The 19,641-nt window shown below is 35.0% G+C and overlaps 1 protein-coding gene across 4 annotated transcripts in view; it reads right to left on the bottom strand.

The window, feature by feature from the left end:
- The window catches only part of grid2 (glutamate receptor, ionotropic, delta 2), a 453,461-nt gene that overhangs the window by 133,733 nt on the left and 300,087 nt on the right, over nt 1-19,641 (bottom strand). For all 4 annotated transcript variants that reach the window (XR_004341186.1, XM_032578330.1, XM_032578331.1 and 1 more), the window contains exons 7-8: nt 18,391-18,552; nt 14,502-14,621 (exon numbers count right to left, since the gene is read on the bottom strand). Coding sequence is in view for 3 of the 4 variants with exons in the window: in XM_032578330.1 (XP_032434221.1) it covers nt 14,502-14,621; nt 18,391-18,552 (282 nt within the window). In the remaining variant the exon portion in view is untranslated. The remainder of the gene's footprint in view (nt 1-14,501; nt 14,622-18,390; nt 18,553-19,641) is intronic.

Here is a 19,641-nt window from a genome sequence, read left to right on the forward strand (position 1 = left end):
TTTCTTGTTCTTTTTCAACATAGTTTAAAAGGATTCCTTAAACTTAAACTTAAAAATATCTAATAAAAAATCTAACCATTGCAATCCAACCTAACTCTGTACAAATGGCTTCTGTGTAATTATTATTATCACATTATCCAGACATTAACCTCACAGATTCACTTGTAGCCCAGATGTTCTTTTTACGATTGTAGAGAATAAGAACACACATTACAAAGTGACAAATTTGCTAGGAAACACAAAAAGAGTGAAAAACTACAGAAAAGAATACAGGGTACTTAAAGCAACATCTCTTCATCTATTTTCTGTTCACTTTGTTTAACTTACACAAGTCCTCTTTGCTCTATCATCAGACTCCGTAACATTGATTAGCACTCTGATTCAGATGACACATAGCTGAATATATGTTTCTGCTGACATTAACCTTGTAAATAATTTCACTCAAAGTCTGACTGATGTCAAATGCTGGTTGTCCAGGAAATTGTCTGAAGTTGAAGGAATGAAAAACTAAGATTCTTTGTGTGGGGTCCAATGGTTTGAAAAACCTCACTTAGCCTCTTTTGAATCCTTTGTTGGTTAATCTGGGCAGGCATGTTAAAAACCTAAGTGTTAGCTGGATTTTGACCTTCATTTTCAGAAACAAGTATAATATATCACGACCTGCATTTTATCACCTTAAAATCAGTAACAATGTGATGGTAAATGGCCTGTACTTGCTTAGTGTTTTATCAAGTGCAGAGAACCTCAAAGAGCTTCACACTACACTCAGTCATTCACGCATACACACACACAGATGGTGGTAAGGCTACTGAATAGTAGCCACAGCTTCCCTAGGGAAGTCTGACAGAATCAGGGCTGCCTTACGCCGACACCACCAGGCCCTCTGACCAGCATCAGCAGACAAGGCAGGTTGAAGTGTCATGATCAGGGACACAACGACAGAAGTGGACGGAGCGGGAATCGAACCGCCAACCCAACAAATTCTGGGACAAAAATGTCAACTGCCTCTTGTCAAGGTTAACACTGATAGCTGTATAAAAATGTGCTATAAGGAACATTTATCAGATTATGCCAAGTACAGATCAATCTAAAAGCACTTTCAACACCTTTGAAACATGAATCGGGTAAAGCAGGGTGGAATTGAGCTGTGGTCACAGAGCCATGTATTCTCCTCTTTTCTAATACGACAAGAATTAAATTCAGGTCACATAATGTTCTTCTCTTCGCTCTGGAGTAGCCGTTTCCTGCCTGCCATTTTCCACCTAAGAAAAACCAATATATATTTTTCAACAAAGTGCTCTGAGATGGGTAGCGCTACCTGTTGAGAATGTCAATTGTTGAAGTAGTTGCTGTTTGAAAATTACCCAGCTACACATTTTCAAACATTTATGGGAAACAAAATCTAGCATTCACACCTTATGAGTTCACTACGTTTCATGGTTTGATCCATTGATGTTTCATGGTGTTGACAAGCTCCTAATGACTTGACTCTACATCATCTAAGGCTTTGACTTCTTGATGCTCACATTACTTTTGAATTTAAGGAAGATAAATATTGATTAAAATTAGGTCTGTCGCAATAAGCAGTGAATCATTTCAAGAATAAGCTCTCCATACATGGGCCGCGTACAGCTTTTTCAGGTTTGCAAAAGATCCACTAAAGCAGAAGGCCAGAGTGCATGCTGTGCGGATGAAAGACTGGAAACCAACTAAGCATAGCCAGCTATCCTCAGATTCTGCATTCCCTGTATCTCTCAGTCTATATAGATACATAGCTTTTGCAGCAAAAATGCTCCAGCTGAAAGAGGATGTCACACCATCAATATTTTGTCCTGCCAAAGGCAAAAACACTGCGGCCATCTCTTGTAGCAGCCATGAGACAAGACATTTTCAGCAACATCATGAGCCAAAGGAATACGCACAAAATTAAACAAACTGGTGGTTGGTTTTTATAAAGACTATTAATTAGGAACATAATCAGTCAAGCTATTACACAACTGAACAAGTTATAATTTAAATAGTCCGCAACTTGTATTGGGAGCCATTTCAATAAATCAGTGTTAATGAGGAATTTTATTAAGAGCAGTTACGCATTAATGCTTTTTTATTTAGAACCTTACATTTTTGTAAAGGTGTAGCAGAGATTAGATCAGTCGGACTGAACAAAACTCGCATAGAAGCAACATTTGAATTTTAGTTTTACTTCTCAACAGTTTGCTTAGTGAGAAAAACACACGTTTGATGTGGATTACAAGTCAGTTTTGGTCCTGCAGCTTGAATGTGGTTTAAGAACTTTTTAAACCATATCTTACATTAAGTTTCACTGTAACTTCGCCGACCCCTCTAATCCCCCCAAACAATTGCTCTTAAGAAATTTTCCTGTTTATGGTTCCCCTCAATAATGACATGGAATTTATGCCCTTGAGCTATTAGACCTTATTCGCTGTGTTCTGAATAGACCCGGATCTCAAGTAAAATGATGGAGACAAAGACGTAGGCTCCTATTGAAAAGGTGCCATTAGATTTTAAATGTATGAAGCAATGTACTTTATTTATCCCAGAAGAAAATTCACAATCGAGTTATTATATTCCACCAAGTTATTGCCAGTTTTATCTAACCTTAAAATGAGTTATAACAAAAAGAAGATCAAAAAATGTTTATTTACACCCATTTGGCACCCCTTGTTCATTATCCAAAAAGCTCAACACTAAACATCTCAAACAATAGGAGTTACGATTCATTTAAGGGCAGCCACTCTAACTGGGGATATTGAGCCTTGTAATTTTATTTTTATTATCTAGGGATGGACGATACCAAATTTTTAATAGCGAGTACGAGCCCAAGTACTTATATTTAAGTACTTACCGATACTTAGTACCTATAGAAGTACTACTAAATATCAATACACTCATTCCAATTAACTTATAAACTTTATTTTTTAAAATTGTTTATCTAATATTTATCTATTTTATTATTAAAGGTTCCACAAAACACACACTTGGTTTTAAATATTCTCCTACTAGCGTAGAATAATCTAGTACAGCTTTGAAGTCTTGAAGTATTATAGTTTTTTAAACCAGAGCAGATTAAAGGTATTGAAAGTGGTGAAACAAATATGTGGAATTGCCCTTTAGCCATTTCCAAAATCGGAAGCTGCAATCAGAAGCCAACTTCAGCTCTGTGCATGTTTGTGTCATTAATGTGGAGGCGGGTAGGGATCTCATACTTTGACTCCAATACAGAGAGAAGATGTCAAATTCCCACATGATCAACAACAGATAATGGCTGGCCATCAACAGCAATGTATTGGGCAAGAGCCTCTGTGATTTTTACTGTGCAAGTGTTGTCTCTAGACATCTTCTCCCACTTCGTCAGAGTTTACTGCAATGATGGTTGTTGGTATTTTTCGCTCCCAAGGGAAATCTGCTTGAAGCCAGCATCATGTTTTTTTGTTTTTTGTATCAAATTACTTGTGTTGAAACTGTTAGGTTTTGCTCTTTCTCTTGACAACTTTGCTGCACATAATTTGCAGTCAGACTGGAAATACATCCACACCGCAGACACATATCCTCCTCTGCTACCCGGCTGGGTAAAGTCACTTTGCCTTTAAATAGTCTGTTCAGCTCGACTACCGTATCTTCATGTTCTTTTTATTTGGCTCCCATTCAGTTCATGTTGCATTACTGCCGCTTACTGTGTTAGAGTATTTATGCGCAAACTAACAAGCTACTGCCTTTTGGGGGGAAACAGTTCCCATCCACTGGTATTGTGTCCTGTAGTATCAGAATACTTTTATGAATACGAATATGAGTACACACATATGGTACTGGGCAGATATGTGGTGCTGGTATCAGCATCAGTGCATCCTTAATATTTTCACACAATATATTCAGTTTTACTTAAACATTTGAACAATTTAAAGTTATATTAAGAAAAGATATATATATTTTTAATTTAAATAAATAGAGCAAGAGTTACAATTAAAATAGAGAGCAATTAAAATAGAGCAAGAGCTACTTTCCCTGGTAATTGGTTACTTTTACAATATTGTAAAATGGTCTCCAACTCATTTATGAAAAAGTAACTAGTAATTGTAACTAATTACTTTTTAAAAGTGCCTTGCCCAACTGAAATTTTCTTTCTTGTGTCCAATCTATGTTTGTGGTTGTCATCAGCTTTTCTGCTAACAAAATATTTTAGATGCTGTGCAATGTTTCCACATGTCTTATTTATTAAAAAGAGCGTTCTAAAGTCAGCTGCCTGACAAAATACACCCATTTTTATTAATACTAACAGCAAGATATATTTCTTTGTGGCCATCCTGCTTTTCTTTATATGTCCTTTTCATTTACATATCTATTGACACGTGTATCTTCAAGACCCAAAAGTATGTGAACAAAGAGGCACAGATATAAATAATAAAAAAGTTCTGTATCCATGTCTATGTAACTATGAAAATATTTTGTTGTCGTTTGTTCAATAAAGGCATCTATTAGAACCTTGTCCGATCAATAGAAGATGTTAATGTACTTTACCATCCTTTACCACAACAGTATCTCTTAGGAAATATCTCTAATGACGGTAAATATAAAAGTTTAAATTGCAATTGACATTTTGCTGTCTGATCTATGTACACAAACAGTATGAGACCACAAACAAGTCATTTAAAACCAGTCTATTTACAACCACAATGTTTTGATTCATAAGAATTTTCTCAACTGCCATTATTCACTCCATCACACTTGATTCACCAGAGCATTAGCTCCTCTCTCAAAGGCTGTGTTTGCATAACTTTTCTCCTGCTTACTGCTGTGTATCCTGCTTATCCCTTGAAATCTGTAATCTTCTTTGCTGGTAGAATCTCATCGAAGATAAAATCTATTCAAAGAATTTATAACTGTGTTTGCAAGGGGTAGCAACAAAAAAGCTATCACTGGGATAATGTACTTTAGGCTATTCTACAGAGGTCAATGACTGACACATCTCGCAGTCAGCTAGAGTTGTGACAAGACAGTTTGGTGCCTCTGAAAGAAGCCCTGTTTCAATGACAAGAGTATTTCTGTGTGGTTGTTTAACCATCCTATTTAGGACCATTTCTGGCATATTCACTAAAATCCAGAAGACTGATAGGTGTTATGGAGACCAAAGCCTAATTCTGTGGCTCTCCTAGTTTAAGGTTACGGGTTAGGTTTCGAGGTAAGGAGTGCATTAAGTTTTGATTAAAGTTAGGGTAACAAATAAACTAGTCATGGTAAGGGTTAGAGAAAATGTCAGGATTGAGCAAAATTGCAGTTACTAAAATAAATGGAAGTCAATACAAACTCCTAATATGGGTAGAAATACAAACTTGCATGTGTGTGTGTGTGGACGGTATGTGGGTGAGTACAGTACATGTTCACGCAATTGTGTATGTGCGATCCACAGAGGCATGTACTCCTAGCTGCTGTAATCCGAGGTTTACACGCTGTAATGCTGCTGAAAGCCTGCAGGCCATGCTGGCAGAGACGAAGTGAGGGAGAGCAAAAGACAGACAAGAAGGACAACCAAGAAAGTCAAGTAAGAACAGCTATGAAAAGGGGAGGTCAGAAGGGACAACAGTACAACTCAATGAACAGGAACATAATGGATAAAAAAAAACAACTGAGGAACAAAAACTTAATTATTCAGTAAATTAGACACATCCACCAACATGGAAACAAATGCTGAACCACAATATAATTGATACTGGTTAAATGTTAAAATATAATTGAATTGAACATAAAATCAATAAATCGTCAATAAATCTTTAGTGTTAAATAGCAGTTGAGTTCCTCTAGATAAGGGGAGCGTACTTCTGGACAAATTGCAACCGCTGATGTTGCAATTTGCAGTTAATATTATATGATTAACAGCTCTAATTTTCATATCTCCTATTTATTCTTCCCTCCTGCCACAATCCAACAACCGGAAGTGAAAATATTTATTATTAGTTTTATTATTATAGCACTATACAATGTATACATAAGCAAATTGTTATAATTTGCTTTTTTGAATTTTGAAATTAAAACAATTTGCTTAATTGTAAACATTTGCAGATGGTGTCTTGTGAACTTGTAAAAACTGACACAATCAGATCTGAATTTTTATAATAATTTCTTCAGCAGTGAACTTTGGTTGCAGAATGCTATACAGACACACAAAGGCAAAGGCCAGAATCAAAGTCTGTATTGTGAGATGAAGCATAAATGTATCAGTTCTTCCTTCTAAAATGACTCCTATAAGGTAATAATGCCCTCACCTAACACCAAAAGAAACACCTGAGAGTTTGGTCTGTGAGTGTTAACTGCCACCTGGGGAAAATCTCATTATGGCAGGAGTAAAGCGTATGTAATGAAAAAAAAAATCATGGTGTGAATGAGGTCTTTGTAATCATAAGGGGGATAATTGGTTGGTGTTTTTAATAAGTTTATGGCCAATATTTACTGATTATTTAGTGGATGAGTGAAGAGGGTAATTGTTAGCGTTCAGAGAAAAATGGAGAAAGAGACATGTAAAAAAAAAAAAAGAAAAAGGAAAAAACAAACAATTTCTGGTAAACTTATGTTCTACGCTTAAGTTTAGCATAGAGAAGTGGAAAAGTGGAAATGAGTCAAACTGAAATGCAAATACAAAGGATATTTAAAAATATATATTCCGTCATTTACTTAGAACCTCTTTATTCCCAAATCACATCCATTAGTCTTTTTCTATGCCATTTCACAAGGTTATTTTATTTTTAAAAGATAATATGCCCGAGCAGCAAAGGCCTATTGTCATTAGTGTTTCTTATTGTACTTTCCTGAAATGAAGTGGCATTTTGTAGTCCTAAACTTACAAACAGCCACTTCAGAGTATTTGTCTGAAGTTTGAATTATGCAAAAAAAGTATCACAGTTGTTCTCAAAAGGAACTAAAATAATCACCAAGCATCACTTGTTTTCTTTTTCTTTATTAGAACAGTAACATGCAATTCTGGTTCTTTCTCTGACTTACAGCATTTAGCACTTACCTATATATTATATGATTAAAAGTTCTTTTCCTTCTATGTCTGGTAATTTATGGTCAATCTTGTGAATCTATTATGCACCTCTCCCACCTCACAGTTTTGGCTGAGTGAGGACCGCCCCTTTTTCTATCTCTTGGCCAGTTAGTCCTGCTGGTAAAACTATGGTTTGTTTAGGCACAAGGACACAACCTTTGTGTCAGGTAGCTCTCTGCCTCTTTGGCTACTAATCTCAGTCACTCTCTGCTGTCAGGTTTGTAGAGATTGCTACCAGGCCACAGGCAATAAGCTTTCCCTTTTAACCTTCCTTGTATACATAATTCTACCATCCATTAATCACTCATTTCATTCGTACGTCAATCCAAAATATAGGAGAGTGGCCAAAGAGTGACAACATTTTCTCTCCCTCCTCTGGCTCTACATTCATCAGTTCCTCTTTGTGCTCAATTGGTATTTTGCTTTTGACTAAAGCAAAAATATATACAGTCTGTGTATACACATTTTTTTGTTATAACTTTCAGAGTTAAAAAATCAAAGCATCTCACAAGTTTTAAATATAGCACACAACATTTTAAATGGTTGTTGGTCCTCATCATCCTGTCTCCGCAGCACCTGACAAAAGCAGTTCTTTCTTTTGACCCAGCTGAGAGATTGGTGCTTAAATAGCATCGTTATTGTGCTAGAGTAAGTGCTTGTGGTAGAAACATAAAGAATGGGTTAGAAAGCTGCTGACACACCGTTTCCTATTTTCTCATGAATGCTGGGACCCAATGTGAGTAAATTAAGTGAATTTTGTGGGACATTAAATCCAGTCACTTCTATGAAGAACACCTTCTGCTTTTATATAGTGTATATCGCGATAAAGGGTGTCAGACTGACTGTGCCAACTGCATCAGAACATTTTAAACAATATTTAAGGACCAATGAACAATCTATGACTTAATGTTTAATGGGATGCTTATAAAAATTATTTCTGTTTGCTAACAATTAGGGAAAAATTCATTCAGGAAATATTTTTACTCTCTTTAAATCGAGAAGTTTACATACACTTAAATTATCACAATGCCTATAAAAAAATTCTCACCCTTTTGTTTCTTTTACAAATCATCATATCAAAATTTACAAAAAAAATGTAATGTTAAAATAAAAACGGATCTCTAGAAAATAAGTAAAAATAAAAAACATTTAACATAAAATAAGTGCTTGGCTTTCAAGTCAGAGCCTGTTTTGGCTACCAACAGTGCAGAGTCTGAGTGGATAGCAAAGCTGATGGCCATCACCACAGGAATCACTGTAACATTTGGTTAAAAAAGGAATAGCTCTTAAATCTGAGAAGTCACCCCAACTGATGCAGAACCTTGTAAAAACATGCTTAAAACATTTGACCACAGTTTTACTGTTTAAAAGAAAATTATACTGATTACTACGAAGATGTATCTACACTTCTGAATTTGAAGAAAATTGTAAAAATTATTTAAAAAATCTATTATTCTGGCATTAAACAAACAAATAATTTTGGTGGGGAAAAAAATGCAACAAACAGGAAAGGTTAGGTCTGATTTAATATCAGATAGAATTTTTTTTTCTTAAACAATTTATATGAATATCTGATTTTAGCTGTATGTACACATATGTACATGTAGACAATGTACTTTACAATTAGTGGGTTTGAACTCGATTATGCCATATCAGTAAACTTGATTTGTCATTAGACAGCACTGACTGTGTTGCACCTGGGGAATAAAGCTTCTCCTGACTTTTCTGAACAAACAAAGTAACTGGCTGCCGGGTGACTGTAGGGTGTTAACTAAAATGTTTACACAACGGATGTTTTTGTTTTTTCGCCAAAATGACATGAATTTCCCCATGGATTTACTATGAAAAAAATCCGCCTCTCACTCCTCTGCATATTCTTACTTGCTTCATTCATTTGCTTTCACTGCTCCCATTACCTCTCATCTTTCTGGTTCTTTTTGACGTTTTTAAAAAAAATTTCCTCACATTTAAAAAATATATTCACCTATGCTTTCATGCTTGAGCCAATTCAAGTCCACCGGAGGCAATTTGTCCTCCTTCAATTAGCATCCAACGTCAAATTTTCTTTGGTCAATCTGAATATAAATTGCTGTCTTCAATATTAATAAAGTATAAGTCAAAAATGCTTCAAGTATTTATGAGTTCCCAACAGTTAATTTTTTTTTAATTTTGTGTCCAGTGTTTACATTTATAGAATAAAAGGGATAAAAAAAAAAAATCTTAAAAATTGTCTGTATATTTTGGTAAAATTCCTTCACTGTCATTTGACAAAGGGTTAAATAAGAACATCAATATTTGTGTCATTCTTTGGTTTATGTTGTAAGAAAATTGTTCTGTTACAAAAAAACCCACAATTCATTTATTCAATCATGCTACATAGCATGGCCTGGTTTTTGTATAGATTTTTTGACAACGTTCAAAGCCGGTGTCTTGTGTGAGAACAAGACTGATCAGATAGAGCGCCGTTTCACCAGGCTTAACTGCTGATATCCCAGTGGCTCAGCTAACTCCTGATTAAACAAAATGTCTTACTCTTTGCATAAATTTAAAATTCCCAGGAAGCACATTTCAAAGTGCAACGCAAGCAGCACCTCTGTCCTTCTTCTATTGTTTAAATTAAAAAGTGAAGAAAAGGATTGATGTTATTTTTATGACTTAGCTAAATTTAGTTACAAAAAAAAACCCTTAAAAAAAAAACTCTTTTTCACAGTAAGACTTGTAAAAGATAAAACAAAAAAACTGCCAAAGTCCAAAAAGGACGAATAAGCTCTCCAGTAATTATTTAAAGTTTAAAATGGCCGATACTGTATTGTAGACTACTTTGTGGTGGTCTGATAGAAGCAAGGCTGCCATGCATAAGGCCATGACTGACACGACGGGTATTCAGACCAGTAACCCACAGAACATATTCCTACCATTGTCACTACCTTGGAGAGGTTTAAAATACAGTATGTTTGACATCATATTTTTAATTAACTAACAGCACAAAATAAAAATATCACAATCTTATTTTAATTTTTGAAAATCAGCAATGGCTAAATGTATAGCATAGTGAGAAGAAGTGATGGAAAGATTATGAAACAGGACAAATTCCTACAAATGCTGTTTACTTAAATCAATCATGTTCTTTATCCCTACCCTTTACTGCTTTCACTCCCTTTTATCCCACTACAACTATTTTCCAATCCCCCAACGTTGCCTGAAGTAGGAAAGACTTAGTGAATAAATTTTCATACTAATCTACCTAATATGATGGATAAAAGAGAAATAATATATTTTTTCCTTCGAGGTATTTTTTCTCTATTATCTTTTTTTTTTTTTAAACTTTGAGTATGTACCTTATAGATTTACCTTAAATATTATTTGATTATTGTAAACTACCAAGCTAATCATTCTGTCTAATTTTTCTGCCTTAAATGTAATATTTTTAAATACCTTCAAATACTTTTTTCTTATGAGACTAAAGTCGTTCCAAATCTTGTAAATCACACTGTCTTGTTATTACATTATACTTTACAATATTTAATTTGGTTCTGTAGTGTTTTTCCTTGTGTAATTTGACTTAAATAAGAAGAGAATTATGTTCTCTTGATCTTAGATGTTACAGCTGGGCTTTACAGCTGCATCCCGGATATCTCATGATTAGAGAATATGTGTGACATTGTGGAGAATGTTCCTGTTCTAATTAGGAAATTATGCAGTAATGTGTATTGGCTTATTACATAAAATCACACACACAAAAAAAACAAGTTTGTGATTGTAAGATGAACAACTTTGTGTATTCTGATTTTTTTATTTTATATCTGGTCCTTAGCCAATCCCCTAAACAAGTACTTGTAAATGGCGAAGGGCTTCAATGTTTTAGTGAATGTTTAGTTTGAGTTGGAGCTGTAAATGTAGCTCACACTTTATAGGTAGCACTACAGACATGCATTGATGTACATCTTCTCCATTACACATTGCCAGCAAGGACAGTTGGTGTTCAATTGGCCAAATATATAATTGGTACACAAAAAGTAAATGTATGGTACTTGGAATGTAATATCCTGGTTTGTTTGATCAGGTGTGAATGAACAATTGAACTCTGATCCGGATCAAAAAAGCTAACTCTGCTTTGCCTAAAAACCTAAATATCGGTTTGGTTGAAGTGAACTCTGGCACATTTCTAAAGCATCACATGTGAATTCCAAGCAGAACAAAGACCACTCCAAAAGCAGAAAGCAAACTATAGTGCAGGGCATTCTGGCTAAATACAACAAGAACCATTTGCACCATAATGGTACAAATGGTTGTGGTCTTTTACCAGTGACAACAGAGAAGTCCTATAATTGTTAAAATCCAACACCAATACATTTTTGTCTACATTTTGTGAAAAAGAAAGTTGTGTTCATGTCTTCTTCAGAGCTTTAGTGTCTTTCCTTCAGTGGTTCTTTGTGCAGCATCACCACAGGCAAGATGGGGGAACAGCTTTTTCTAGAGTTTGGTTCATTTGACACTGTGATGTGTGAAAGTGAACCACACCAGCTGAAAATGTATCAAATGTTGCAATCCTTGAAACCAATCGAAACAAGTCTACCTGACTATCAAGTGTGAAATCACCCTAAGCCACTCGTTTTGGCCCATAGCTTCCACCTCTTTCTATTGAACAGACTGCCATCTATATCCTTTCTGGCTATATTCTGCTTGTTACGTTTTAGCTTTCCTCGCTTAACTAATGCGTTCTGTTCATCTCTTCATATATTCTCAGCACTTTTATTGCACAAGCTATGAAGTACATAATACTGTTTTTTTTTTCTTGAAAGTCCTTTTAAGAAAGTAGACAATGCAATTAGACCTGACAAGCTTATCACCACTCTGTAATATCTGTAATGCTCTGCAATGATTCCAGGTGTATACAGAGAACCATATCATCTCCTTTATATAGCCACAGAAGCTAATGAACCAGAAAGCATGAAACGCCATGCAGGAATATTATTTATGACTTCTCAGGTTTTTTGTCATTATCATTATACTAGACAGCGTTCCTGAAGTATGGTTGAGAATAAATGTCACTTAAACGGCTGGTCACTTTGAAAGAAAGGACAATTCTCCAAATGGCAAGAAAGCGAAAAGACTAAGTTAAAAAAAAATCCAGAAAAGATAAAAGGGAAAGGTTTGAGTTACTCAGTGTCTTAATTAAGGTGAGATGGGAGAAAATAAAAGCTTGTCTGCATGCTAGTCATTAATGAGACTCTCAGAAGGAATAAAAAGGCCTCAAAGAGAAGACAAAACAATACTGAGAGATAGAAAAAAGACTCACGTTAACCACTGTACTCAGAATAATATGGAGTTAATTACATTATTAAGACTTCATGCATATCCTTAATAGTGTCAGCCAGACCCTTTTCAACAGTTTAGCATGTTTTTATTTAAGAAGCACAAATGCTAGAAAGAATATGGATTAAAGGCAACCAGAGAGACACAGAAAGATGATGCAGCCTACAGCATGAAATAGAAAAAATATGTTAAATATGAATCTATCTTTAGGGAAACTGAACTGCACAAAAATTAAACATAATAAATATAAGTCACTGACTTGTCAGGGTTTTTATTAAAGCTAAAGTACAGAACTTATTTACTTTTTTTCTCTCACCATATATAGTTCACATATTTTAATATTAGAAAGAAAGTCACAAAAAATAATTTGAAAAACATCAAGACTGAAAAATCTAAACCCTACAATATATAAAAAGTGGACTAAATGAGAACATCAGCATCACTAGAATTGAACTGAATCCCACTGATGGACAAAAGAGCATTTATGGACACGGCAGCACAAAAGCTGTGCAAAGACTGCTTTAATTCCCTCAGAAGCAATTATGCTCTCTGATTAGGGAATTTTACTTTAATGTAATTATACTATGCTTCAGAGATTAATTTTGTCTGTGATGGAATGCTCTGTTATGTTGGTGTCTCCCCACATTATCCATAATCACAGTCCTGTGATATCTAAAATGATTCTTCTGGTAGAGACAACAAGTTAATTTTTGATTGCCTCTCTTTGTACACTGTATATCTGTGGTATGTTAATGTACATACTGAGCATAAGCAAATGTCTTTTTTTTCCCCATATATGACAATTATTTGCCTGCAACCAGCAGTATAATTGTTTCTGTTGTTTTATTGAAGAATTCAACTTAGACAATTTGAAGAGTTTTTATAAGAGGAAAAACTCTAAAAGATCCTTACTAACTTACTTATTTCCAAAACAGAAGATAGAGTAAGCAGTGTTTCTACTTGTGACCTTGCCTTGGGAGTGAGGGTTATTTTTAGGGGTATGCAGATTGATAGACAATCAGTCCATGCTTATGTATAAAACCGATCTTTTCTACCACGACAATAGTCAGAGAGGGCTACATTTCACAATAGTTAGCCTACTTTTGCCAACTTTGCAACTTTTTGGTTGCATTTAGTACAGAAACGGATTTTTGTAGGCATCCACGTGCATGTGAGCATCAGAGAAGTGTGTGTTTTTGTCCAACTTTTGTCAACTTTGGCATTTGTGATGAGCTTATGCAAGCCGAGCAAATGGTGTGGCTTGGTGCCTGCACCCTTGCGCCCAGTTCAATGCCTTGTCAAGTAGACAAATAAACAATGTAAGGACAGAAATCACTCACAATGTGACCTGGCGTTACTTAGCAACTGATGATGTTACTTAACAACACCACATATAACAAAGTAAAGCGTTACTGATGTCGGACCACTTTTTTCAGTAACGAGTAATCGAACATGTTTCTATTAAGGAGTAATCAGTAATCTGATTAAAGTTACTTTTTCAAAGTAACTATGCCATCACTGGATATAACTGCGAACACCTACAATTACTATATGTTGTGATTTGAAATTGTATAATACTGTACATGTTATTATCAGGGTAAAAACTATAATTTAAAAAGTTATCCTTTACAGTTTACAATGCTGATCACTAATTATACATTTATTATCCCTTATAAATACTAAAGACCACCATAAACAAAATAGTTAAAACACACAAAGACAAAATCATTGAATACTCTGTTATGGCAATTTATGTGGTTGCAAGGAGAAAGAAAGTCTTTCATGAGGCTTGTTAAAATTCATTATGCAGTCATTATGCAACCATCACCATTACAAAATGTCATTTAAAATGGCATCTAATTACCATTGCTCTTAACAGAATGAAAGCTGCTGCAGCTGAAGTCATTGTACTTGACCCAACAAAAACCCAAAACAATTAGGATCAAGGGAGACAGTGAAATAAGGAAAGTAATCAATTAATTTCTTTACAGCTGATGGATTTTATTCCGTCTTGGATTCATTTATTCATAGCACTTAAAATTGTAGATAAATAAATAAATAAACGGGACAATAAAATGCTGAAATCACTGTGTATGTGACTTTGATATAATCTGTTTTAACTACTTACCCTGCTGACTCCTCGGCCCCTGTCCTCTCCATAATTTGTTCCCAGGATTTCAAAGAAGATGTTGGGATTACTGCCATTGTCAGTGAACTCCAAGAAACTGGTAAGACCACTCACTCCAAACTGCAAGCACAACAGACAATGTCCTTTCATGTTGGATTATTTCATAATATTAACCATTTTACATCTATATGTTTTGTGTTGGGCAATTTCGCTGTGACATTTAACCATTTATTGTTCATATTCACTACAACAACTAATTCAAATGAATACTAATACGCTAACAGAGATAAGCTGACCCAGTTTTTCAGGCAACGTTTGTGTACATTTTAAACAAATCATTTCACCTTTTAATAATAAGTACAAAGCCTTCAAGAAATGTTCTGAATGTGGCCTGCTTTTATGTTTGTTGTTTTACAGGCTAAAGAAAACAGAGCGGTATTATCTTTATTTTGTAGAGTGATTGACGGGCATTGGGCCAACCCCCTTCATTTGCTATTCATTGGGGCTAAGTCTTTCTAGTTCAGAAGCCAAAGGTTTACCCGGTGACAATAGATGTACATTCAGAAACTGTTTATGCTGCTTTCTGCAGATGGGGACATAGTGTGAAGGCAGGCATTACAATGGATGAAGTGGATTATTTACTCTCATCCATTTTCTTTAATGTGTTTGGATAAGAACATGGAAGTGAAGAGCTTTAGGGCTCTCCAACACAGATGAAAAAACAACAGTGCACAGGGTGCAGAGGTCTGACTATGCATTTGGTAGGCACTCATTGTCTCCCGTGTATCTTGCAGGATATTGAATAATCTGATTAACAGCAGTTGCACACAAAGACATCTGGACATTGGACTTTTTCTCAAACACTGAAAATAAAAGATTATTTTATTTTTCAGTTGTGGTTGTAAAAGATTTCACAACCACCTATGACACTGACACAATCAGAGGTGGGCTTCAGTACACAGAAAAGGATCAAGTCATTTTTCAGACTTATTATAGTTCAGAAAAGAATAATGTCTATATGTATTGTCTGGGTGGACTTCAGCCAAACATCATCTGACATAATTAAAAGATGATTAACCTTTGTGCATCTAAGAAAACTCAAAGATGCCATCTTCTGTTTTAATAAGGGAACCATACTGATGTCAAAGCTTTTGTGCATCCCCCATGTTCTCTTTCTAATATCGTTCTTGTGTGCTCTCTTATTTGTCTGATTTTTCTAAACAAGATTGCTCAAATTAATCTTTGATGCAAAATCTGCAGTGAGCATTTCTGTCAGAATATATTGTTCTGTTCATATTCTGATATTGCAGGCCATCGATCCTCAAATCTAGTCCTCAGTCCTGCAGGTTTTAGATGTGTCCTTGGTCCAACAAAGTGAATCAGATGGTTGCATTACCTCCTCACTGTGCAGTCAAGTTCTCCAGAGCCCTGCTAAATGACCTGTTTATTTGACTCAAGTGTGTTGAAGAAGTGATGCATCTAAAACCTGCAGGTCAATGCCCCTCAAACCCTGGATCTGAGGAGCCCTCCTCTAGGCCATGTGTGATTAGTTTTATTTAGACCCAGACTTGTGGTCAATATTTTTATGAAAAAGAAAATCCAATTTCTGATTTCTTTGTTGTTGAATTCCGGTTCTTTATATCTTCTTGTCATTAGGTTTTGATTTCTGGCTTTAAATTTACATGCAGTTTAGGTTGGCTCACAACTGTTAGAATTCAAGACAGCTAATTTATCTAGTTATCAGGTAAACATACAATGGTTTTACATATGTTTAAATATATTTAAAAAATATATATTGACAAAATTCATAGACATATAGATGTATAATATAAGTATAATACATCGGTATGCAGTCTCGTTCTCCTGAGTCCTGCTAATGACCAGATCAATATTTATTATTTTTCATATTTATATGATTGATGTAATACATCAAAAAATGTTGATGTGTTATATGAGTACAATTTTAAAATTCTATGCAAATTATATATTGTTCTTACTGGAATTTATACTGATAAATCCACAAAGGGAAAAAAAGGACTGGACATGTTTTATATCCTTTAAAGTTGTTTGGGGTAAAAAAAAAAAAAAAGTGAAATTACATATCATCAAAGTATTTTCAATAACAATCATTGAAGCTTGTTGAAAACCTTATGTTTTATCACAGCGCTTTCTGTACTTCCCCAATGGTGAGGAAATGTTGACAGGAATCCCAAATCTAAAATGCTGGAGTTACTGAGACTGAAAGGCAGCAATATCTAAAGCAATGACAGTCTGCCAACAGCACAAATGTAACACATAATTTAGGCTAAGAGGAGCAATTTCACCTGCTTCAATTTGTTCCCCACTCTGAATTTGTCAATAGAAACCAAAAAGCAACATCAATAGAGCCCCTCATCAGCAAGTGCAAATTAGTATTCATCATTATCATAATGCCCTCACAAACCAAAACACTGATTAAACACCCAGGCATGCACAGTGAGTAAAAAACACTGCTGATACACAGCAAAATGGAACCGATGCCAGACTGCTGAACTAAACTCTATCACCACTTTGGGCTTTTTAACACATCTCTGTTGAGACAGTCATCAGGCTTGGTTAAACAGCCAGAAATTTGCTGATGAAAGTCTTGCCAAACCCAGCCTGATCTCAAGGTGAAACACAAAGATGGATATGAAAGCCATTGCAACACATTTATTATTTTCTGACACTAATTCTGAATTAGAATTTCACTTGGCTTCATCATTCAGTCAAAGTACTGTCCCTCGAGTCATTTTTATATCAATATCAAAACAGAGGGCATCTATCCAATTGAATTTAACTGTGATGGAAGAATTGCCAATAACTACTTTAAACTTAAGGTTAAAATACAAAAAATAAATAAATAAAATTATCTGCTGCAAATGAAGTGTCAAATGATATAGTTTTTTTTATTGAGAATAAAGAGAATGGAGGTACGGCTCAAAACGTCTACTGTGTCATATTTCAAATTCCACTTCAAATAACAAACAAAACCCAGACTGAATGAAATGTAACTTGTGATTAGTTTTATTTTTCTTTAGATGCATTTTTGGATCCAAGAGCTACATTCAGTCTTGAATGAATATTTAGCATTAGCAGTCCTTACATGTACAGTACAGACCAAAAGTTTGGACACAACTGTCCACTGAAATATTGTAGACAGTTAAAATTAGAGCAAATCTTGCTTGTGATTTCTTAATTTTTCTTTTTTCAGGCGCACAGAAAATCTCCTCAAGCTAATTTTGGGTCACCATATTCCCTCTCAGTGTACAGAAACAAGAAGAAATAAAAATTACCAGGTTGTAAGTATTTTGCAATCTAGAATTAGTTTAATACTTTCTTCTATGTACAGATATAAAATGCTAGTAACCTAAATATCTCACAATCACACAAAAGTTTTTGTTTTATTTCTGTGATTAATATTCTAGTGTTTAAAAAAAGTTCTAAAACCAACTATGCACTATGATGAGTGATGCTCTAGAAAATAATGACAAAGTGATGTTGTTCACTGAATGAATGATTTTTTTAAAATTTTAGTAATACATTTATTTGGTCCATGAAATAAAAACTGCATATTTTGGTATTTAAAATTATTTAGAAAAGCCATAAAAGATGTTTCAGTGGCAAAAATCAATTAAAAAAGCTTTTCTTCCTGGACTCCTGCTGTTCGCTTTGGCTACACTTTAAGCACCAGCTGAAACTAAGACTTAAGGAGGTATAGTCTTGCTGATACATCATTCCAAATCATATATACATATATATATAAACACACATCTGCATTCATGCACCCTCAAGAGCTAACCGTAAAACATGTGAATTATTGTAGTCATAATATTGGTAATTTCTTTTTTCCATTATCAGTTACCCCTACCTTTTTCACTGTCTCCAGCATGCTCTTGCCTCCTTGCCAAGGCTTGGAGTTCTTCCTGATGCAGCTCAGACTGGCCATGCTGTGCCACTTCCTGTCCTCCAACTTTCTGTGGAAGGTATTGGCCAGCAACAAAACGGAATCATAGATGTAACGATTGGTGATCTGCAAAGAAATAAATGAGCACACATTTAAAATGATTAGTGTGAGATGTGAATTAGAATGGTTTGGACATACAGTCTCCCAATGAAGAGCCAAAATTAAACATTCCATCATCTTCTATAATTTATAAGAGGATATTATGCACAATCAGTGTTTTGAGCTTTGTATAATGATATATTGTTATTCCCTCATCAAACACATAGCCAAAGTATTGCTTCATTCATAATTGAGAAGTTCCTGAATCTCCCTTGATAGCCATTCGGTGGTCGAAAGTCCATAGCTGAACTCCTACCCCACAAAGCACCCCTAGTCCGTCCCTCCACCACATAGCTCCAGCAGCAATTAGCAAACACCTGGTGGAACTGTATGTCTGCTGAGCTTATCACACAAGTTACAGTGCTCCTAAGAACAGTTGTGAAACACCATGAAAAAAGCATTGTTGTGATGACGAGGTAAATTAAGAGTGTCGGAAAGGGTAGGAGGTTCTTAAAGAGACAGAGGCCTGTTTCAAGGTGTCAGATATGTCTATGGTGCAAAGTCAAATTTCTTTTAGGTTGGTTTTGATATATACATTTTCTTAACAGGTGAAGGTAACAGTTACTTGACAGTGGTATTAAATCTATTACTTTCCATTAACCCATTTGAATATGTACGTGTGCCATGTTTTGATGATCATTAAATTTAGGTAGTGAATTGGATTAAGGGATTTTGGAAGTTTAGAAACCCCCTGAAAGAAAAAATATAAAACATACATTTTTAGATATGACTATCACTTCTCTGTTTTTCGTCTTCACAAAGTTATCTTAACTTTTTCTGTGGCTTTCTTTTATTCCCTATTTTCCATTAAAAAAATACTTATATGTTAACAATCATACAGCTACAGAAAAACATGCAAATAAAATTACATTAACTGCCAATAGGCCATTGACTCAGACAAGTACAAAAGAGAACAAGAAGGAACAAGGACAGTCCATTCAGTCCTTAATCGATTTGTGAGTGACTGATCTGTTGAGCCTCTTGTCCTCATGTTAATGAGAAAGACACCAAATAGACTGACGAAACAAGATGAATCTGTTCACACACGCAAACAAA

This window comes from Xiphophorus hellerii, chromosome 12 (genome assembly GCF_003331165.1).
Source record: "Xiphophorus hellerii strain 12219 chromosome 12, Xiphophorus_hellerii-4.1, whole genome shotgun sequence".
In the NCBI taxonomy this organism is placed as follows: domain Eukaryota; kingdom Metazoa; phylum Chordata; class Actinopteri; order Cyprinodontiformes; family Poeciliidae; genus Xiphophorus; species Xiphophorus hellerii.